Source organism: Somniosus microcephalus, chromosome 1 (genome assembly GCF_052327205.1).
Source record: "Somniosus microcephalus isolate GS21.2 chromosome 1, FLI_Smic_1.0, whole genome shotgun sequence".
NCBI lineage: Eukaryota > Metazoa > Chordata > Chondrichthyes > Squaliformes > Somniosidae > Somniosus > Somniosus microcephalus.
In genome coordinates this window covers 52,249,957-52,274,106 of record NC_140987.1, presented here as the reverse complement: position 1 = coordinate 52,274,106, position 24,150 = coordinate 52,249,957, and the positions used below count along the sequence as shown (strand labels likewise).

General features: G+C 47.2%; 1 protein-coding gene across 1 annotated transcript in view; it reads left to right on the top strand.

Moving 5' to 3' along the window:
- irf2b (interferon regulatory factor 2b) overlaps window positions 1–24,150 on the top strand; it is a 64,775-nt gene that overhangs the window by 20,079 nt on the left and 20,546 nt on the right. Inside the window, exons 3-5 of the mRNA XM_085980754.1 lie at window positions 12,475–12,567; window positions 20,784–20,883; window positions 22,422–22,598. Of these exons, the coding sequence (XP_085836880.1) occupies window positions 12,481–12,567; window positions 20,784–20,883; window positions 22,422–22,598 (364 nt within the window). The 5' untranslated portion in view covers window positions 12,475–12,480. The remainder of the gene's footprint in view (window positions 1–12,474; window positions 12,568–20,783; window positions 20,884–22,421; window positions 22,599–24,150) is intronic.

Below are 24,150 nucleotides of genomic sequence, written 5' to 3'. Positions count from 1 at the left end.
TAAATGATAAGATGAGTACAAATTGAGAGCTATAAAGGAGAGCTCTAACTGTTGGAAATGCAAAACAAAAAGCAGAAAATGCTTCAAGCGTTCAGGTCAGTCAGTGTGTGGAATAAAAAGATAGGATGTAAGGGCAAATCCAGTATGCCTGTGCTCTGGAGCCAGAGAATGGAGATGGGCTTCTTTACGAATTGTGCTTTCGGTGCAGAGCGTTGTCTGCTGGAAGCATCCATCAGGAATCTGGGTGCGTGCTGCCCACGATTTTCCATGGATTTGACTGGGGAAGAAGCCATCATTGTATAAAAGGATTCAAAACAAGGGCGTGATGTTGTCTGATGGCTTACTAGTGACGAGACCAAACGCAGATTGGGTGACCGCTTTGCGGAACACCTCCGTTCAGTCCGTAAGGGTGACCCCGAACTTCCAGTCGCCTGTCGTTTCAATTCACCGTTCCATTCCCACTCAGACCTCACTGTCTGCGGCCTCTTGCATTGTTCCACGGAAGCTCAGTGTAAACTCGAGGAACAGCACCTCATCTTCCGATTAGGCACTTTACAGCCTTCCGGACTCAATATCGAGTTCAACAATTTCAGGTCATAAACTCGGCCCCTGTTATATTTTAATATTTTTTATCCACACTTTTGGTTTGTGACTTTTCCTTTTTTCCTCTCTCTCCCACATGGCAGCTGTCTCTCACTCTGCCAGCGCATGTCACACTTCATCGAGAGCCATTGTTTGTTTCTTTACCTGTCCTATTACCATCTCGTCTCGCCTTGAATATCTCTTAATGTCTCTTCTTTCATCCCCTCCCCCATTTCCCAGCCCCCAAACTGCCTTTTAATCTGTTTCATTTCCTGCTCTTTTTTTCTCAGTTCTGTAGAAGGGTTTCGACCCGAAACGTTGACTCTGTTTTTCTCTTTCCACGGATGTTGCCTGGCCTGCTGAGTTTTTCCAGCGTTTTCTGTTGTTATTTCGGCTTAATAGTGATCGTGTTCCTGAGATATCCCCAAATATGTGTGGAAGTTTCTCCTTATTCATAGCAATCAATAACGGGCACATTCCATCCTGCCATGCGTGAAGTCTTTTTGTCCACTTAAGTATTAAAGAACTACTTTAAATATTTCAAATTTAAAGCCAGATTCATTCATGTTCTACCAAGTAAAATACATGTGGAGGAGGAAGTCTTTGCAAAAGGTATCAGCCCTGAAGGCATTATCCGCCCTCCCATCTACTATTGTGTGGTATTTTTCACGTGTGTTTATAGCTCCTATGAATGTATAGTAATTGGAGGTGTCCTGCTGGGATTTGCCTTCAACTCCCAATATTCTGCATTAAAACTGGTGTAGTGGGGAGGGCCAAAACAGTCCTTAAAACCACATTAATAACAACAGAAAATGCTGGAAAAACTCAGCAAGTCAGGCAACATCCGTGGAGAGAAATTTGAGTTGACGTTTCGGGTTTGACCCTTCTTCAAAACTGGAGAGAAAAGGAACTAGATCGAAGGCAGGGCTGCGATCGGACAAAAGAATAAAAGAACCAAAAGAAGTAAAAGAGATTAGAAGCTAGACGAGATGGTAATAGGCTGTGATTAGGTGTAAAGTGTACTGGCAGGGCAAAAGATAGCTGCCAGGTGTGAGAGAGAAACAAAAGGAAAGGGGGGGGGGAAAGGAAAGGAGTGGAAAAATATAAGTGAAAATGAAATAGGGGCCGAGGTTATGATCTGAAATTGTTGAACTCGATATTGAGACCGGAAGGCTGCAGACTGCCTAATCGGAAGATGAGGTGCTGTTCCTCGAGTTTACGTTGAGCTTCCGTGGAACAGTACAAGAGGCCAAGGACGGTGAGGTCCGAGTGGGAATGGAGCGGTGAATTGAAATGACAGGCGACCGGAAGCTCGGGGTCACCCTTACGGACTGAACTAGAGATACGTCGGTGGGCAAGATTCAAGCTCTATGTTTCAAGTTGCCTTAAAAGCTAACCTTTTGAAAATGTTACCAATTGGACAACAGTTCCCCATTGGGCTGGATATTCCTTCCCTTTCAGCTGATGGTATTGCTTAACTTGTGGATTAAAGCACCTGAATAGTCCCAAAGAGGGAATTTGAATATTTAATGTTTCACTCTGTTGGCGGAGAAAGTAACAGCGGTGCAGACTGGAGCTGTAAGTGTTCACGCACATCTATCAGAAAAGGTCCCCACAGAGTCTTAAACAAAAATGACCATGTAATAGCTGGTGTGAAATTTCAGAGTGTGATATAATGCATATGAATCCATTAATGTATTTTTAAGAAATTCCTCTGGCTGCTATTTTCACACAGTCATTAACATGTTTAAGATAAATGAAGTAGGATTAGAGTTAGCTCTACCTTGGCGTCCTATTTGACCCTGACCTGAGCCCCCGATCCCATATCCTCTCCATCACCAAGACCGCCTACTTCCATCTGCTTAACATCACCTGTCTCCACCCCTGCCTCAGCTACTCGACTGCTCAAGCCTTCATTCATGCCTTTGTTACCTCTAGACTGTTACTTCTTACTTGCAATTATATAGGGCCCTGGTGAGACCACACCTGGAGTATTGTTTTGGTCTCCTTACCTAAGGAAGGATATACTTGCCATAGAGGGAGTGCAACAAAGGTTCACCAGACTGATTCCTGGGATGGGGTTTGTCCTATGAGGGGAGATTGAGTAGACTAGGCCTATATTCTCTGGAGTTTAGAAGAATGAGAGGTGATCTCATTGAAATATACAAAATTCTTACAGGGCATGACAGGGTAGATGCAGGGAGGATGTTTCCCCTGGCTGGAGAGTCTAGAACCAGGGGTCACAGTCTCAGAATAAGGGGTCAGCCATTTAGGACTGAGATGAGGAGAAATTTCTTCACTCAGAGAGTGGTGAATCTTTGGAATTCTCTACCCCAGAGGGCTGTGGAGGCTCAGCTGTTGAGTGTATTCAAATGTAAGAAGTCACACAACACCAGGTTATAGTCCAACAGCTTTATTTGAAATCACAAGCTTTCGGAGCGCTGCTCCTTCTTCAGGTGAAGTGGAGAAATGCATAAAGACACAGCTTATATAGTCAGAGAATCATGTCAGATGTTTACAGGTAACCTTTCCAACTGCCATTTATCGCACCTCGGCAGAGAGATAATCACAGCAGTCAAAGGTGTGAATGGTGTCCAAACAGGTCAGTCAGGGAAACATTACATCAAAGAACAATGAGGTGGGGTCACAAGGGGTCAAATATTGCAGATGCTGGGGTCTGTATGAAAAACAAAACAACAGACAAAAAACATTTTTTTTGGCTGGAAATCACAGCAGGTCCAGCCGCATCTGTGTAGAGAGAACAAGCCAATGTCGACTCGAGTCTGGATGACCCTGCATCAGGTGGGGTTACATGTAGCGTGACATGAACCCAAGATCTCGGTTAAGGCCGTCCTCATGGGTGCGGAACTTGGCTATCAGTTTCTGCTCGACGATTTTGCGTTGTCGTGTGTCTCGAAGGCCACCTTGGAGAATGCTTACCCGAAGATCGGAGGCTGAATGTCCTTGACTGCTGAAGTGTTCCCCAACTGGGAGGGAACACTCCTGCCTGGTGATTGTTGCGCGGTGTCCGTTCATCCGTTGTCGCAGTGTCTGCATGGTCTCGCCGATGTACCATGCTCCGGGGCATCCTTTCCTGCAACGTATGAGGTAGACAACGTTGGCCGAGTCACATGAGTATGTACCATGTACCTGGTGGGTGGTGTCCTCACGTGTGATGATGGTATCTGTGTTGATGATCTGGCATGTCTTGCAGAGGTTGCTGTGGCAGGGTTGTGTGGTGTCGTGGTCGCTGTTCTCCTGGAAGCTGGGTAATTTGCTGCGAACGATGGTCTGTTTGAGGTTAGGCGGCTGTTTGAAAGCAAGTAGTGGAGGCGTGGGGATGGCCTTAGCGAGGTGTTCGTCGTCATCGATGACATGTTGAAGGCTGCGAAGAACATGGCGTAGTTTCTCCGCTCCGGGGAAGTACTGGACGACGAAGGGTACTCTGTTGGTTGTGTCCCGTGTTTGTCTTCTGAGGAGGTCTATGCGATTTTTCGCTGTGGCCCGTCGGAACTGTCGATCGACGAGTCGAGCGTCATATCCCGTTCTTACAAGGGCGTCTTTCAGTGTCTAGGTGTCCATCGCGTTCCTCCTCGTCTGAGCAGATCCTGTGTATTCGCAGGGCTTGTCCATAGGGGATGGCTTCTTTAACGTGGTTAGGGTGGAAGCTGGAGAAGTGAAGCATCGTGAGGTTGTCCGTGGGCTTGCGGTAGAGTGAAGTGCTGAGGTGTCCGTCTTTGATGGAGATTCGTGTGTCCAGGAATGAGACTGATTCTGAGGAGTAGTCCATGGTGAGTTTGATGGTGGGATGGAACTTGTTGATGTTATCGTGTAGTCTTTTCAGTGATTCTTCGCCGTGGGTCCATAGGAAGAAAATGTTGTCGATGTATCTGGTGTATAGCATTGGTTGGAGATCCTGTGCAGCGAAGAAGTCTTGCTCGAACTTGTGCATGAAGATGTTTGCGTATTGGGGTGCGAATTTGGTCCCCATGGCTGTTCCGTGTGTTTGGGTAAAGAACTGGTTGTCGAAGGTGAAGACATTGTGGTCAAGGATGAAGCGGATGAGATGTAGGATGGCATCTGGAGATTGGCTGTTGTTGGTGTTGAGTACTGAGGCTGTCGCAGCGATGCCGTCATCGTGGGGGATACTGGTGTAGAGTGCCGAGACGTCCATCGTGGCGAGGAGTGTTCCTGGTTCAACTGGTCCGTGGGTGCTGAGCTTCTGTAAGAAGTCTGTAGTGTCGCGACAGAAGCTGGGGGTTCCCTGTACGATGGGTTTCAGGATGCCCTCGACATATCCAGAGAGGTTCTCACACAGGGTTCCGTTGCCTGATGCGATAGGACGTCCAGGTGTGTTGGCTTTGTGTATCTTTGGGAGGCAGTAGAAGTCACCCACGCGGGGAGTACGTGGGATGAGAGCATGTAGGATGCTTTGAAGGTCTGGATCGAAGGTTTTGATCAGTCTGTTGAGTTGGCGGGTGTGTTCTTTGGTCGGATCTGCGGGTAACTGTCTGTAGTGTTCCTGGTTGTCCAGTTGTCGGTATACTTCTTTGCAATAGTCCGTTCTGTTCTGTATGACGATGGCACCTCCTTTGTCTGCTGGTTTGATGACGATGTTGCGGTTGGTCTTGAGAGCGTGGATGGCGTTGCGTTGTGCTCGGGTGACATTCTGGACTGTCTTGTGAGTGCGGCTGATGAATCTGGCATTGATGCATCTCCTGACAGCTTGAGCATACATGTCAAGCTTAGGGCAGCGACCCTCCGGAGGGGTCCAATTTGACTCTTTCTTCTTCGGTCGCTGCACTGCGGATCCCTCTGTCTGCTGTTCCGGATCATTGATTGTCTCATTGGGTTCGCTGCTGACATCTTGGGATTTGTGGAAGAATTCCCGGAGCCTCATTCTCCTGATGAATTCCTCTGTGTCTGCCGCGAGACCGATGGGGTCCATTTTGGTGGTGGGGCAGAAATTGAGACCTCGGCTGAGAACTTCAATTTCGTCTGGTTGAAGGGTGTGGTCGGACAGGTTGACGATGGATTTCCCTGTGGTTTCAACCGTGGTACCGGGGGAGGCTTGGTTGCTGCTGCTGGTGATGCCAAGTTTCTCAAGCTTCCTGTTCTTGGTGTGCATGTAGGTAGCGTAGTTCCGTTGCCTTGTTTGTTTGGCGGTGTCTCGTAGCTGGTCTGCTGCGTCCTGAGCACAGGCTGAGAACATGGACTCCATCTCGGTTTCGAGGTTGCGGCGTCTGCTGTAGAGCTGGTGTACGAGATGGTTGAGGAGTGTGCGAGATGTACGACGGCAGAGTCTCTCAGCGTAGTCTGTGTTGTAGTGTATTCAAGACAGAGATCGATAGATTTTTGGACATTAAGAAATATGGGGATAGTGCAGGAAAGTGGAGTTGAGGTAGAAGATCAGCCATGATCTTATTGAATAGCGGAGCAGGCTCGAGGGGCCAAATGGCCGACTTCTGCTCCTATTTCTTATGTTCTTATGTACTTGACTATTCCTTTCCTACATCACAACAGTGACTACACTTCAAAAATACTTCATTGGTGGTCAAGTGCTTAGGGACGTCCTGAGGTCGTGAAACGTGCTATATAAATGCAAGTTCTTTCTTTCTATTCCAATGTTCTCCTGGGCGGAATCCCACCTTGCATCCTCTGTAAACTTGAGCTCATCCAAAACTCTGCTGCCCGTGTCCTAACTCGCACCACGTCCCGTTCACCCATCATCCCTGTTCTCGCTGACCTACATTGGCTCCCGGTTAAGCAACACCTCAATTTCAAAATTCTCATCCTTGTTTTCAAATTCCTCCGTAGCCTCACCCCTCCCTATCTCTGTAATTTCTCCAGCCCTCTGAGATCTCTGCGCTCCTTCAATTCTGGCCTCTTGTGCATCCCCGATTTTAATCGCTCCACTATTGGCTGCCGTGCCTTCAGCTGCCGAGGACCTAAGCTCTGGAATTCCCTCCCTGAACCCCTCCGCCTCTCTCCCTTTCCTCCTTTAAGATGCTCCTTAAAACCCACCTCTTTGACCAAGCTTTTGGTCATCTACCCTAATATCTCCTTATGTGGCTCGGTGTCAAATTTTTTGTCTTATAATATTCCTGTGAAGCGCCTTGGGATGTTTTACTACGTCGAAGCTGCTATATAAATGCAAGTTGTTATTATAGGGTTAAAATAGCAGAGAAAGGAAATTGCAATGTGCAAGTTCATTATCAGCTGATTGATGATCCCAAAATACTAAACTTTCATTTTAAACTAAGTGGATTAAACACTGTGTAACTGCTGCCGCCTCCCACCCCGCCCCCTCTCCCGGCAAACAAGTTGGCACATTTTTAACTCTTTAGGAGTAATTTTCTGACTATCCATTGCCAATAAGAAGTTTCCCTCACCAGCAGCCAATGTTGGTAATTTGAGCACAGACTATTCATGATTTGCTGGTTATTTATTTAACGGTCGCAAATCCATAGAAACATAGAAGATAGGAGCAGGAGGCGGCCATTCGGCCCCTCGAGCCTGCTCCGCCATTCAATGCAATCATGGCTGATCATCCAAGTTCAGTTCCCGGTCCCTGCTTTCTCCCCATACCCCTTGATCCCTTTAGCCTTAAGAAATATATCCAACTCCTTCTTGAATATATTTAATGAATTGGCCTCTATTGCCTTCTGTGGTAGATAATTCCACAGGTTCACCACTCTCTGGGTGAAGAAATTCCTCCTCATTTCTGTCCTAAAAGGCCTACCCCTTATCCTTAGACTGTGACCCCTGGTTCTGGATTCCCCGACCATCGGGAACATCCTCCCTGCATCTAGTCTGTCCAGTCCTGCCAGAATTTTATAAGTTTCAATGAGATCCCCTCTCATTCTTCTAAACTCCAGCGAGTACAAGCCCAATCAACCCAATCTCTCCTCATACGTCATTCCTGCCATCCCAGGTATCAGCCTGGTGTATCTTCGCTGAACTCCTTCCATGGCAAGAATATCCTTCCTCCGATAAGGCGACCAAAACTGCACACAATACTCAAGATGAGGTCTCACCAAGGCCCTGTACAACTGCAGCAAGACATCCTTGTTCCTGTACTCAAACCCTCTCGCTATGAAGGCCAACATACCATTTGCCTTCTTAACCGTCTGCTGCACCTGCATGCTTACCTTCAGCGACTGGTGCACAAGGACACCCAGGTCTCGTTGCACTTCCCCTTCTCCCAATCTATTGCCATTCAGATAATCTGCCTTCCTGTTTTTGCCACCAAAGTGGATAACCTCACAGTTATCAACGTTATATTGCATCTGCCATGCTTCTGCCCAATCACCCAACTTGTCCAAATCATCCTGTAATTTCTCGGCATCCTCCTCACAGCACACACGCCCACCCAGCTTTGTGTCATCTGCAAATTTGGAGATATTACATCTAGTTCCCTTGTCTAGATCATCATTAATATATATTGTGAATAGCTGGGGTCCTAGCACCGATCCCTGCGGTACCCCACTAGTCACTGCCTGCCACTCGGAAAAAGACCCGTTTATTCCAACTCTTTGCTTTCTATCTGCCAACCAGTTCTCTATCCAAGTCAATACCTTGCCCCCAATCCCATGTGCCTTAACTTTACACGCTAATCTCTTATGCGGGACCTTATCGAAAGCCTTCTGAAAGTCCAAATGCACCACATCCACTGGTTCTCCCTTATCTATTTTACTAGTTACATGCTCAAAAAATTCCAGTAGATTAGTCAAGCACGATTTACCTTTTGTAAATCCATGTTGACTTTGTCAGATCCTGTCACTGTTTTCCAAGTGCTCTGCTATTACATCTTTTATAATGGACTCTAGCATTTTCCCCACTACCGATGTCAGGCTTACCGGTCTGTAATTCCCCGTTTTCTCTCTACCATCTTTTTTGAATAGTGGGGTAACATTAGCTACCCTCCAATCCATGGGTACTGTTCCAGATTCCATCGAATGTTGGAAGATGATCAGCAATGCATCTACTATTTCTAGGGCCACTTCCTTAAGTACCCTAGGATATAGATTATCAGGCCCTGGGGATTTATCGGCCTTCAATCCCATCAATTTCCCTAACACCATTTCCCTACAAATACTGATTTCTTTCAGTTTCTCCCTTTCATCAGACCCTATGTTCCCCGACATTTCTGGAAGGTTATTTGTGTCCTCTTTTGTGAAGACAGAACCAAAATATGTATTTAATTGGTAAGCCATTTCTTTGTTTCCCAATATAAATTCCCCTGATTCTGACTGCAAGGGACCTACGCTTGACTTCACCAATCTTTTTCTCTTCACATATCTATAAAAGCTTTTACAGTCAGTTTTTATGTTCCCTGCAAGCTTACTCTCATATTCTATTTTCCCTTTCTTAATTAATCCCCTTGTCCTCCTTTGTTGACTCCTAAACTGCTCCCAATCCTCTGGATTACTGCTTTTTCTGGCCAATTTATATGTGCTCTCCTTGGATCTTATGCTATCCCTAATTTCCCTCATTAGCCACGGTTGAGTCACCTTTTTTGTTTTATTTTTATGCCAAACTGGGATGAACAAATTCTGTAGTTCATCCGTGCGGTCTTTGAATGTTTGCCATTGCCTATCCACCGTTAACCCTTTGAGTGACATTCCCCAATCAATCCTACCCAATTTGCGCCTCAGACCATCGTAGTTTCCTTTATTTAAATTCAGGACCCTAGTCTCTGAGTCAATGACTTCATTCTCCATCTTAATGAAGAATTCGATCATATGATCGCTCCGACCCAAGGGGCCTCGTACAACAAGATTGCTAATTAATCCTTCTCGTTACATAATACCCAGTCGAAGATGGCCTGATCTCTGGTTGGTTCCTCGACATATTGGTCCAGGAAACCATCCCGTAAACACTCCAGGAATTCCTCCTCCACAGTATTGTTACTAATTTGGTTAGCCCAATCTATATGTAGATTAAAGTCACCCATGATGACTGCTGTGCCCTTTTTGCATGCTTCTCTAATTTCCCTTTTAATGCCATCCCCAACCTCCGCATTACTGTTTGGTGGTCTATATAGCACTCCCACTAACGTTTTCTGCCCCTTGGTATTTCTCAGTTCTACCCATACAGATTCCACATCATCAGAGCTAATATCCTTCCTTACAATTGTGTTAATCCCTTCTTTAACCAGTAATGCTACCCCACCTCCCTTTTCCTTTTTGCCTATCTTTCCTGAATATTGAGTACCCCTGGATGTTGAGTTCCTAGCCTTGGCCACCCTGGAGCTATGTTTCCGTAATCCCAATCAAATCATATTCGTTTACCTCTATTTGCGCAGCTAATTCATCCACCTTATTACGAATGCTCCTCGCATTAAGACACAAAGCATTCAGGCTTGTTTTTTTAACACTCTTAGACCTATTAGAATTATTATTTACTGTGGCCATGTTTGACTTAAACCGTTGATTTCTCTGACTGCCACTTTTGTTTTTCTCCTTCCTATCTTTTGCTTTTATGCTTGTTTCCCTTTCCTCTGTCCCCCTGCTCAGGTTCCCAACCCCCTGTCATTTTAGTTTAAACCCTCCCCCAGAGCACTAGCAAACACTCCCCCTAGGACATCGGTCCCGGCCCTGCCCAGGTGCAAACCGTCTGGTTTGAACTGGTCCCACCTCCCCCAGAACCAGTTCCAATGTCCCAGGAATTTGAATCCCTCCCCCTGGCACCATTCCTCTAGCCACGTATTCATCTGAAATATTCTTCTATTTCTACTCTGACTAGTACGTGGCACTGGTAGCAATCCTGAGATTACTACCTTTGAGGTCCTATTATTTAATTTACCTCCTAACTCCTTATATTCAGCTTTTAGGACCTCATCCCGTTTTTTACCTATATCGTTGGTACCTATATGCACCACGACAACTGGCTGTTCACCCTCCCCTTCCAAAATGTTCTGCAGCCGCTCTGAGACATCCTTGACCCTTGCACCAGGGAGGCAACACACCATCCTGGAGTCTCGTTTGCGGCCGCAGAAAAGCCTATCTATTCCCCTTACAATAGAATCCCCTATTACTATAGCTCTACCCCTCTTTTTCCTCCCGTCATGTGCAGCAGAGCCACCCCTGGTGCCAGGAAGTTGGCTGCTGCTGCCTTCCCCTGGTAAGCCATCCGCCCCATCAGTATCCAAAGCAGTATATCTGCACCTACTACTCTGCCTGTTGGTCACCCGTTCCCTTTCTGCCTGTGCCACCTTTACCTGTGGTGTGACCAACTGATTAAATGTGCTATTCACGACGTCCTTAGCATCGCGAATGGTCCAGTTTGTACCCAATCGCTGCTCCAGCACCGCAATGCGGTCTGCCAGTAGCTGCAACTGGACACACTTCCTGCACACATGGTTGTCAGGGACACCGGAAGTGTCCCTGAGTTCCCACATAGCGCAGGAGGAGCATACCACGGCACCGGGCTGTCCTGCCATGACTTACCCTTTAATTAATTGCAATTAAATTAAATTAAATCAAATCAATCGCACCAATTTCACTACAGTTAAATGGTATATTTAAGGGCCCTGGTTTACAAACAGTCCCCGCTACACCACAGAGACTTTAGAAACTATAAACCACAGAGTTAAAGTTTAAAAAAGAGAGAAATATTCACCAACCAATCACTTACCTGCTTTCTGGTTACCAAAAGAGGATCACTTACCTGCTTTCTGGTGACGTCACACTTCGATTACTTTTTACTTCTCTCCTTCCCTCTGAGTTCAGAGATTAGTAAACCTACCTGGTCTCTTGGAGCCTCTTATATACTCGCCGCTCCGCGATTCCCGCCGCCGCTCGCGCCGCACTGAGGCCTACCTGGTCTCTTGGAACCTCTTATATACTCGCCGCTCCGCGATTCCCGCCGCCACTCGCACCGCACTGAGGCCTACCTGGTCTCTTGGAACCTCTTATATACTCGCCGCTCCGCGATTCCCGCCGCTGCTCACGCTGCATTGAGGCCTACCTGGTCTCTTGGAGCCTCTTATATACTCGCCGCTCCGCGATTCCCGCCGCCGCTCACGCCGTGCATATGTGGTGTGCTTCCAAACTTTCGATATGGGCTCCTGATGGGTGATGCTCCCTGCCGCATGTCAAAGGTCGGAAAATTGCCCTTCTTAAATGAATCTTAACCATCCTGTTCATGTAAATAAAACTACATTTTCTTTCGTCAGGAAAGAAAGACTTGCATTTATGTAGCGCCTTTCATGACCTCAGGATGCCCAAAGCACTTCACAGCCAATGAAGTACTTTTTGAAGTGTAGTCACTGTTGTAATGTAGGAAACATGGCAGCCAATTTGCACACAGCAAGCTCCCACAAACAGCAATGCGATAATGATCAAAGAATCAGTTTTTAATGATGTTGGTTGAGGGATATATATTGCCCAGGACACCGGGGATATGTCCCCCGCTCTTCTTAGAAATAGTGCCATGGGATCTTGTACGTCCACCTGAGAGAGCAGATGGGGCCTCGGTTTAACGTCTCATCCAAAAGACAGCACCTCTGACAGTGCAGCACTCCCTCAGTACTGCACTGGAGGGAAAAAAGGATGAAAATGTATTTATAAACTCAATAGGGAGCATTGCGCTGGGGTGCCCAGCCAGCAAAGTCCCAGGCGAATGAGGCTGGAGGCCAGGAAAGCCAACTCCTGCCTCATTAAAAAGGCTCTTCACACTTGGAAAGCCCCATGAGATTCTGCAGCATCACAATAGGGGTCCAGACTTGTAGTAACGGGTCTCCCAACCCTACACCCCCTTTTCCTCCACTGTGCACCTGGGGATCACCGATTTTCTCTTTCATGAGCGAGAGTAAGAGATTGCGGAAGTTAACTATGAGACTGTTTAAACAAGTACTGAGAACCTCTCCTGTTTTCCCTTTTATTTTAGGTGGCGATGCCAGTGGAGAGAATGCGTATGCGCCCATGGTTAGAAGAACAAATAAATTCAAATAAAATACTTGGTTTGAAATGGCTAAACAAGGTAAGGGCTTCAGTATACTCGGAAAGCCGCTGCGTGTCTTAATGCTGTGGAGAAACTCCTTAGTTTTTCTGCATGCGATTTGGGGTTTGAAGTTGCAAGCAGTAGCCTACTGTTATATTGCGAAAGTAAAACTAATCTGTTGACCCAGAGAGCAGGGTAGGGGTACGGTAGCATAGTGGTTATGTTACTGGACTAGTAATCTCAGAGATGTGAGTTCAAACCCCACCACAGCAGCTGGGGAAATTTACAATTCAGTTAATTAAATAAAGCTAGTACAGGTATCAGTAATGGTGACCATGAAACTACTGGATTGTTGGAAAAACCCAACTGGTTCACTAATGCCCTTTAGGGACTGGCATATCTGTGACTCCAGACCCACAGCAATGTGGTTGACTCTTAACTGCCTACCACTCACAGTTGTACCAAGCTGCTACAACTGAGTCAGCACCTTCACCACAAGGACTGCAGCAGCTCAAGAAGGCAGCTGACCACCAACCTCTCGAGGGCAATTAGGGATGCTGGCCTTGCCAGCGACGCCCACATCCTGTGAACAAATAAAAAAAGGTAGCCTCCAATGCTGCTCTTTGTGCTAGAATGAGGGATTGTGCTAGGAGTTGTCGATCTGGTGAGCTTCTGTTGCCTCATCCCTGGCACCTACATTCCCACTACAGCTCCCATTCGAATGCACCACTCCGGCCTCCTCTCATTCCCCGACCATTGGTGACCATGCCTCCAGTGCTTCCCACGCTCTGGAATTCTCTCCCTAAACCCCTTTGCCGTACCACATCCCTCATCACTTTTAATAGTCTCCTTAAAACTCACCTCTTTGACAAAGCTTTTTTTTTCATCCCTCCCTAATCTGCCCATCTTTGGCTTGACACCTGGGCCTAGAAATTGAGTTTGCGCTGCGCCAGGGCTTTAGCGCCGGAAGTTAGCGCCGGCGCTAAGTCCCTTTGCGCGCGCCAAAAATTCAGTAGCGCCGCGCCCAAACGGCTGCCAGCGCTACTGAAGGGTTTTAGCGCCTGAAAACTGGCGCAACGCGCCGCATTGCGGCGCCCGCTGCGGTGCGGCAGGCTCGGGAAGTGCAGGCCTCCTCCTTCCGTTAAGGAGGAGTTGCCTGCACCCGGCCGCGGCCCGCGCAAATCTCTTCAAAAATGAGCCCGGCACCTCGGACAAGTGCCGGGCTTGCATCTGTTCCGGGGGGGGGGGGGGGGGAGAAGTCCGGGGAGGGAGCTGCGGGCAGGCGGCCGGCGGGAAAGCGGCCGGCCGCCGCGCCTCCTTAAAGCGCCGGCGCAGACTCCAGCAACACTCGTTTGCCGGAGTCTTAGTTGCGGCTGCCACTGGCGAGGCGGCCGCAACTGAATTTCGGCTTGGGGCCGGGTTACCACGGCAACCGGGACGCTGCGCACACCGATGACGTCATCGGTGCCGGCGCAGCGCTACCGGTCTACCGCCGCGGAAGGGCCCCAGGCAATTTAGGAACCGGCGCCAATTGCAGCGCTAGGCCCTCTAGCGCCGCAAAATCGGTGCTAAGGGCACTGAATTTCTAGGCCCTGATTTCTTTAAATTGCCTTGGGATGTTTCTCTGCATTCAAGCTGCGGTGTAAATGCAAGTCATTGTTTGCTCTCTGCGCTAATTATAGTGACTGCCGAAGAATTGTCAGTAGCAGTGTAAATTTAGAGAGCAAAGCACTGAAGAATGGAGTGCTTGCTTTTAGCACTGTTCCAAATTTTCCTCCAATATGCTCTGAAGCTCCAAAGTTGCATGGGTCGCGATCCCAGCGGTTACACCCGGATTTCGCCTGCTGGTGCCCTTGAACGTTGACCTGTTACTGGGGTCACTGGGATGGTACCTCATTTGGATGGGACCAGCAGCTGCCCACACCACCACAGGTGCACCTTCGCTGCCTGTCAGCCCCAATGCTGCTGGAAACTGGGGCACCTGCTCCCATCCTTTGTTCCCCCGCCCCCCCCCCCCCCCCCCACCAATCTCCCCCTCCCTCCCACAAGACATGTCTGCACTCCATTAGGATCACTTGGGAAAAAAAGGTATCATCTGCGTGGTTGCAGGCCATTTCCTTTGCCTGGACCCCCAAGATGGTCCTCTCATGCGCTGATCCTGAGCTACTTCCTTCCCAGCATACTGGCCTTTGAAGTTACACCAGGCCTCTGAGAGGCTGAGGCCATTGGGACTCCCGGCATAGGTTGTTCCCACTCTCTACCCCTCCCCCTGACACGCATCTCAGCCCTTACAAGGCCCCACAGATACTGGCAGCGCAGGTCAGGGCCTGTATATCCAGAACGAAAACAGAAAATGCTGGAAAAACTTAGCAGGTCTGTGGAGGGAGAAACACAGTTAACGTTTCATGTCGATGACCTTTGCATCAGAACTGAAAGATGTTAAGAGATGAACAGCTTTTAAGCAAGTTCAGAGCCAGGGAAAAGAGGGCAGGAAAAGAACAAAAGGGGCATGTCCGTGATAGGGTGGATGGCAGGAGTGATTTAACGTCAAAGGAGGTGAGGGTGCAAGGCAAAAGGGGCTGGTAATGAGACAAGTATAGAAACAAAAGCTGGGTCCAGAGGAGGTGTAAATGGTTACAGCAGAAGATCAGAGCAGAAGATCAGTCCAACACCGCCTTCAGTGTGTCAGTGCAGCCTTCGGTCGCCTGAGGAAGAGAGTGTTTGAAGACCAGGACCTCAAACCCGGCACTAAGCACATGGTCTACAGAGCAGCAGTGATACCCGCCCTGCTGTATGCCTCAGAGACATGGACCATGTACAGCAGGCACTGGAGAGGTACCACCAACGCTGCCTCCGCAAGATCCTGAAAATCCATTGGCAGGATAGGCGCACCAATGTCAGTGTTCTTGCTCAGGCCAGCATCGAAGCTTTGACCACGCTCAATCAGCTCCGATGGACGGGTCACATTGTCCGCAAGCCCAATACGAGACTCCCAAAACAAGCGCTCTACTCGGAGCTCCGGCATGGCAAGAGAGCCCCAGGTGGGCAGAGGAAACGCTTCAAGGACACCCTCAAAGCCTCCTTGAAAAAGTGTAACATCCCCACCGACACCTGGGAATCCCTGGCCCAAGACCGCACAAAGTGGAGGAGAAGCATCCGGGAAGGCGCCGAACACCTCGAGTCTCTTCGCCGGGTGCAAGCGGAAGCCAAGCGCAGGCAGCGCAAGGAGCGCACGTCAACCCAAGCACCCCACCCACCCGCCCCTTCAACCACCGTCTGCCCCACCTGTGACAGAGACTGTAGGTCCCGCATTGGACTCATCAGTCACCCGAGAACTCATTTTTAATGTGGAAGCAAGTCATCCTCGATTCCGAGGGACTGCCTAAGAAGAGGGGGAAGGAAGCATTGAAAATCTGGCAAAGTAGAGAAGGCTCCCATGGCCCGGAAATGTGGCGGAAGAAAGACAGTTAGACCCAGGGGTGCGGACCACTCCACTGGCCCTGTATCAATAGGGGGTCCCCCACCCCAAGCACCAGCCCACACCTCCTCCACTCCCAATAACTCTGGTACAGCCATCCCCCATCACCAGCACCTGCTGCCCAAGAGTCAGTGGGAGCAATGGTTAAGATCTAAAGTTAGACTCAATGTTAAAAGGCCGGAAGTGTCCTGGCCTATTTTCCGACCCTTTGGCTGCATTTCCTCCGGGGTTGCAGTAGAAGTATGCTGGAAGAGCCATGAAATTTGGGCCCCTGAAAGTTTAAGGAGCATTTGAAAAAAGAAAATCAACTGTGAAGCCTGGTCACGGAGCAAGTAAAACACATTCCCTCTGATGGCGAAGCAGCAGTGGCAGAGCTATGAGTTCCAGCGGAGGTCTGTTGCTCCCACTGGGACATAACTGTTCCTCGTGCCAGCAAAGTGATGCCACAAGACAGAGCAGCTTAACGGGTCCAAACTAATCATTACTTTCTTCACCACAGCTCTAAGGGAAAAGGGTGGATTCAGAGTGGAGGGGCGGGGGTGTGGGTGGGGGTGGTGAAGGGAGGTTCAATTAACTCCCTAATTTTGTTGGAGAAAATGTGACCACAGGAGCTGATCCCAGCGTTCCCTGATTCACCCGCCAGTGACCATTGTGGATTTACAGAGATGGCGAGAACGCCTCATCATCTTTCTTAGTTCAGTCCTGGCCGCAGGCACCAAAGCATGTTGAAGTGCACGAGGGTGACAAAGCACAATCTGCTGCCCGGGTTCAGCAGGAAGAACAGTGAAGACAGACGGCCTCTTCCCTTTCATTGTGTTGTTGAGCATAAGGTCACGAGCTCATTAACAACTCCCCCGACGGCACTTTAAACAGACTGGGGAGGAAAGGGCTTAGCAGGAGAAGGCTTGCCAGCTACAGTTGGCAAGTACAGTAGGAACAAGCAATGAGCATCAGGAGCCATGAATATGCAGGGTTACAAACGGGTTAGTGAAGGCCCATTAGAGAGATTCTATTGCACTAATAATTAATGACATTGCATGGTTTTTGCAATATTGCCAAGGGGAAACTTATTAATTATGCTCTGCATCCTTTTGCTACCACTGCATTTTGAGTTGCTCGGAAGAGAAAGTGCATGGTTTTTGTGCAGAAACCAGCAAGAGTCACCTCTGCACTGTTGCCACCGTTCAGTGTCCGGTTTCCCGGCTTCACATGTGTTGGCACCGTGGGATGTTTTGCTACATTAAAGGCACTATATAGAATCATAGAATGGTTACAGCACAGTAGGAGGCCATTCGGCCTGTCGAGTCCGTGCGGCTCTCTGCAAGAGCACTTCAGCTAGTCCCACTCCCCCGCCCTTTCTCTGTAGCCCTGCAATTTTTTTTCTTTTAGGTATTGATATGCCTATCAATTAGTCCAATAAAAGGCGACGAGTTAAGAACGTAACTGAAGGTTTTTATTGGCTAAATAACAGAGCCCACCCTCGTGGGTGATCCGATCCAACAGGGAGGAATACTAGCCAGTCAGCTACCTTTATACCTGGGCAGGTAATGGGCGGAGTCGGAGGTGGTCAGCCCAGGTATAACAGTGCGACAAGAGGCGACCTCGTGTAGTGATGTGACAGTGAGAACAGTGAGAACAATATACAGTGATAACTATAACAGTGGTTTACCACAGGTATTATTTAATTCTCTTTTGAAAGCCACCCTTTCAGGCAGTGCATTCCCGATCATAACCACTCGCTGCATAAAAAAGTTTTTCCTCATGTTGCCTTTGGACCTTCTGCCAATCACCTTAAATCTGTGTCCTCTGGTTCTCGACCCTTCCGCCAATGGGAACAGTTTCTCTCTTTCTACTCTGTCTAAACCCCTCATGATTTTGAACACCTCTATCAAAGCTCCTCTCAACCTTCTCTGCTCTAAGGAGAACAACCCCAGTTTCTCAGAGTTAAGGTTTTGGGCAAGAGATACAGGAGGATGTGAGGGAAAACTTTTTTACACAGCCAGTGGTGAGGACCTGGAACTCGCTGCCGATGGAAATGGTGGAAGCGGACACTCAATGTTTTCAAGGGAAGACTGAATAGGCACTTGAGGGAAATAAACTTGCAGGGCTATGGGGATAGAGCGGGGGAATGGGACTGACTGGATTGCTCTACAGAGAGCTGGCACGGACTCGATGGGCCGAATGGCCTCCTTCTGTGCCGTTATGACTCTATGACTATCCACATAACTGAAGTCCCTCATCCCTGGAACCATTCTTGTAAATCTTTTCTGCACCCTCTCTAAAGCCTTCATATCCTTCATAAAGTGCGGTGCCCAGAATTGGACACAATACTCCAGTTCTGGCCAAACCAGTTTTTTATAAAGGTTTATCATAACTTCCTTGCCCAAGATCCTGTATGCTTTTTTAACCGCTTTCTCAATCTGCCCTGCCACCTTCAACAATTTGTCCACATATACCCCCAGGTATAAATGCAAGTTGTTACGTGCTTGTTATAGCAGGTACAGCATGATTAGTCAGCTTCTTGTTATTCCAAAGGAATTAATTTGTTGTGTGAAAATTTCTGTGTCACACAGAAGCAGCTCGCATCCACATGTTGCAGCGGCGGGTCATTATTAAGTTGCAAAAAAAAAAAGGCTAATTAACAGTTCACAATAATTCGAGCAAATTGTTGCCACTGATTACATCTAGGCTTTCAAGGCCAGGCTTTGAGTACCAACAAGGCAAATGCTCATCGAGTTGGAGAAAGGGAAAATTGTTTGGCAAATGTCACCAGGGTATTGTAACATACTCACATTACAGGCAAGGTTCTCCAAAGGATAAACCTTTTTTCATGTCTGGGAATGGTCAAATTAAAATTACTGTCATAAATCTCATCATCGAGAAACTACCTATGAAATAACACTGGACGGCCAGCTGGTGGCGCCGTCCAAGGAGTATAAATACTCGGGCGTCGGCCCCAGCTTTCCAGGGACATTTTGTAAAGACCAGGAGCTAGTGAAGTACAACTAGACCTCCATGTTCTGAAACAAGTTGATTAAAGCCTTGCTTTATGCTCAAACCAAGTGCGTAGTGAGTTTTATTACGTCAGAAGGTATGGGACTTAAAGCATCCAAATATTTATTTCTGCTTAGACTGCATATCTCAGCACTACAGTACAATGATGCTGGCATGCTTTTGTGAATAAATAGTCATCATGGAACCTGTCGCAGTTGGAGGCTCTGTAACTAGGAGATGGAAGAGGGATTAGTGGTTGTGACAATAGCCTTTGTTTCTGGTTAATATGTTGGCTGCGGAGCAATGTTCCCTGGGAGCTGCGCTTTGTTCTGCGCGGCCTGTTTCTTTTAACGTGCAGCCCCATTAAATTTCTACTTATGTGCGGTATTTCCAATATAAAAGCCGGTGAGCGGCCTGTGCGGGACCTTTCAGATCACTGCGCGGCCGTGCACGCGTGCACCTTAGCGGGAACATTGCTGCAGAGATGCCGTGGGTTTGTGAGAGTTGATAACTGCAACTTGAAACGTTTAACCATTTCAAAACAGTTTTGATGTGTGAGCATCTATAATAGAAAATCTGATGTACTAAGATACACTTCTAGTAAACATGGACTCGAGCTAAGATGCAGAGGCGACGAGAGAGCGACTGCTCTAGACATCAAGGCAGTGAGTGAGGCTTCAAGGAGCCCGAGTAAAAGTGAAGTCAATGGGCATTGGGGGATAACTCTCCAGGGCTGGAGTCGTACCTGGCACAAAGGAAGATGCTTTTGGTGGTTGGAGGTCAATCATCTCAGCCCTAGGACATCACTGCAGGAGTTCCTCAGGACAGCTATCTTCAGCTGCTTCATCAATGAACCTCCCTCCATCATAAGGTCAGAAGTGAGGATGTTCACTGATGATTGCAGTGTTCAGCTCCATTCACAACTCCTCAGATAATGAAGCAGTCTGTACCCGTATGCAGCAAGACCTGGACAGCATCCAGGCTTGAGCTGATAAGTGACAAGTAACATTCGCACCACACAAGTGTCAGGCATCGACCATCTCCATCAAGAGAGAGCCTAACCACCTCCCCTTGACATTCAGTGGCACTACCATTGCCAAATCTCCCACCATCAAGATCCTGGGTGACCACCATTGACCAGAAACTGAGCTGGACCGGCCACATAAATACTGTGGCTACAACAGCAGGTCAGAGGCTGGGTATTCTGCGATGAGTGGCTCACCTCCTCACTCCATAAAGCCCCTCTACCACCTACAAGACACAATTTGGGAGTGTGATGGAATACTCTCCACTTGCCTTGATGGGCGCAGCTCCAACAACACTCAAAAGGCTCCCTTTACAACTGGCACACCATAGCTGCAGTGTGTACTATCTACAGGATGCACTGCAGCAACTCACCAAGGCTTCTTCGGCAAACCCAAGACCTCTACCACCTAGAAGGGCAAGGGCAGCAGGCGCATGGGAACACAATCACCTCCAAGTTCCCCCCCAAATCACACACCATCCTGAGTTGGAAATATTTTGCCGTTCCTTCATTGTCACTGGGTCAAAATCCTGGAACTCACTCCCTAACAGCACGGTGGGAGTACCTTCACCACACGGACTGCAGCCGTTCAAGGCGGCGGCTCGCCACCACCTTCTCAAGGGCAATTAGGGATGGGCAATAAATGCCAGCGATGCCCACATCTCGAGAATTTTTTTTTTTAAATGAATAGGGTAGGCGTTGTCTTTCACCTGATGTAATTTGCTTGTCTTTAAATCAATTGTGACATTACTTTTCCAGGAGAAGAAGATTTTTCAGATTCCGTGGATGCATGCTGCTCGACATGGATGGGATGTAGAGAAGGATGCTCCTTTATTTAAAAACTGGGCAGTTCATACAGGTAGATATATAACAGGAGTGGACCAATTAATTCAAAAGTTAAAAGCATGAAGATATTGGAATATTCAATTAATGACATTGAGAGAATTTTTTTTTATTTTTTGTATTTTTTGGAAGAATGTAGTTACAGTGCCACCAGACATCCTTCTCCAGTCAGGAGAGTGGGAATGCTTAGGCTATGGATCCTTCCATGTCTGTCCTGATTTGCTGGCGGGCAGCATGAACTCCAATGTGCCAAGCTGTCTGTGTAACTCTTCCTCCCTTCCCCTCACTCCGCCAAAGCTGCCTTGCCTCCATTTTGCTTTGTGTAGCAAGCCTGGCTGAGAATTGTACAAACTCACTCAACCAAACAAAGAATATTTAAATGATGGACAATACCAGCAACTTGAACTTTAGGTGTTACAAGCCAAAGGCTAGAAGCTGCTACTGTTTGAGCTGGTCATAGAAAGTTACAGCACGGAAGGAGGCCATTTCGGCCCGTCGTGTCCGCGCCGGCCAACAAAGAGCTATCCAGCCTAATCCCACTTCCCAGCTCTTGGCCCGTAGCCCTGCAGGTTACAGCATCCCAAGTGCACATCCAAGTACTTTTTAAATGTGGTTAGGGTTTCTGCCTCTACCACCTTTTCAGGCAGAGTTCCAGACCCCCACAACCCTCTGGGTGAAGAAATTTCCCCTCAAATCCCCTCTAAACCTTCCCCTAATTACTTTAAATCTGTGCCCCCTGGTTTTTGACCCCCCTGCTAAGGGAAATAGGTCCTTTCCATCCACTTTATCTATGCCCCTCATAATTTTATACACCTCAATAAGGTCTCCCCTCAGCCTCCTCTGTTCCAAGGAAAACAGACCCAGCCTATCCAGTCTTTCCTCATAGCTAAGATTCTCTACTCCCTACAACATCCTTGTAAATCTCCTCTGTACCCTCTCTAGTGCAATCACATCTTTCCTGTAATGTGGTGACCAGAACTGCATGCAGTACTCTAGCTGAGGCCTAACTAGTGTTTTATACAATTGAAGCATAACCCCCCTGCTCTTGTATTCTATGCCACGGCTAATAAAGGCAAGCATTCCGTATGCCTTCTTAACCACCTTACCGGACCTTTTATCGTGCTTTTGTGAAAATTAGAAAGAGATGTAAGCATTTAGTTGAATTTTCACAAGAAATGTGTCTGGAAATGTAATGGGATAAAAAAAAACCCAAACGTGATAAACTAGAAATTATTTGTTGGCATTGTTATTGTACAAATGTTTAACATGCTTGTGTCAAATGCCTCGCTCCACTATTTTAATGGAAGTGTTAACCATTAAGCAGGTTAACAGCTTCATTAAATTAGCAATAAGAGGAATTTGTTATGTCTTAAGCATTCGTACAATAACATTGTGGACAGTCACCTCCAAGCTTTTGTGTAGTAAAAGACCGTTTATTATGTGTTACATTTAATCAACAGGGCTTGAATGATATGTCTGCCACAGGTCTTTAACAAGTACTTTGCAAGTTCTGAAAGCGCTGTTCCCTTGTCTGTCTTTTCTTTACGCTGATAGGAAAATATCATCATGGTGTTGATAAACCAGATCCTAAGACGTGGAAGGCCAATTTCCGTTGTGCTATGAACTCATTACCTGACATAGAAGAAGTAAAGGACAAGAGTATCAAAAAGGGGAGTAATGCATACAGGGTGTACAGAATGCTACCAGCCACTGAAAAGCCAAGTAAAAAAGGTACACGATGAAAGCAACGTTTTCAAAACAAGTATATAGAATATATAATGGACAAAAAAAAAAAAAAAAAAAAAAACTGGAGTGATGATAAAACCATGATTCAGCCGAGGGATTCAGATGACATTATAAACTATGAGCCTGACATTTTAATGGTTTATAACTGTCACCTGGACTCTGAGATTGATTACAGCCTCAAAATCATTCCTCGTTACTAGGCCATAAATATAAGAATTTTTAGGAGCATGAAAAGGTGAATAGGCCCAAACAAGCCTATCACTTGTTCGTTGATCAGCACCGTCTAGCTGCTCATCATCTTGTTCAATCTCTTCTCTGAAAAACAGCTCATTTCCTCTTGAACCGATTTGTGCTATCCGCTTCAATGGCCTTTGCTGATGGCTTAGTCCAAAGGGTGCTTGAGGGGTGGGAATGGTGGGTGGGAGAGGCTGAAATTCCTCCTGTCAACAATCTTGGCAAAAATGCCAGTGTGGGCTTTTGTTTAATATCTTCATAAATAATCCGAAGCTAGGAATCATGCGCACAGTGGCTAAATATGCAGATGATACAATGATACTGAAGGTGATAGACGGTAAGGATGTGAATATATTTGGGAATTGGGCAGACAGGTGGCGGATGGAATTCAATGTGGAGAAATGCAAAGTGCTTCACATGGGGACAAAAAATCCAGGAAGGGACTATTACATAATTGGAAGGAAAATAATGTGTATGGAAAATGAAAGAGATCTGGGGGTCCTGATTGACAATAAAATTGAATTAATTGCAACAATGCTCAGTGGCAGTAAGTAAAGCAAATCATTGGGATGTATTAAAAGGTCAATATTGAGCAGAAATAGTGAGTTAATCCTGCCTCTTTATATACCAACTGCACTTAGAGGATTGTGTACAGTTCTGGTTACCACAGTACAAAAAATATATTGTAGCAATTAAAAGGATACAGAAGAGGGCAACCAGATCACGGAGAGGATGGATGGAGGGATTGGATTATGATGAAACATAGAAGATAGGAGCAGGAGTAGGCCATTCGGCCCCTCGAGCCTGCTCCGCCATTCAATGAGATCATGGCTGATCATCCAAATTCAGTGCCCTGTCCCTGCCTTCTCCCCATATCCCTTGATCCCTTTAGCCTTAAGAAATATATCCAACTCTTTCTTGAATATATTTAATGAACTGGCCTCCACCGCCCTCTGTGGCAGAGAATTCCACAGGTTCACCACTCTCTGGGTGAAGAAATTCCTCCTCATTTCAGTCCTAAATGTCTTACCCCTTATCCTTAGACTATGGCCCCTGGTTCTGGACTCCCCGACCATCGGGAACATCCTTCCAGCATCTAGTCTGTCTAGGCCTGACAGAATTTTATAGGTTTCGATTGTGTAAATTAGGCACTGAAAAAGGGAAAGTTGAGAGGTGATGCAAATGCAGTTTTTAGGATACTAAAGGGACAAAGATAATGTAGACCATGGCAAGCTGTTTCACCTTGAGCAGAACCTTAGAACCAGAGGACACGGCCTGCGCTTGAAGGGGGTAAATTCAAAAT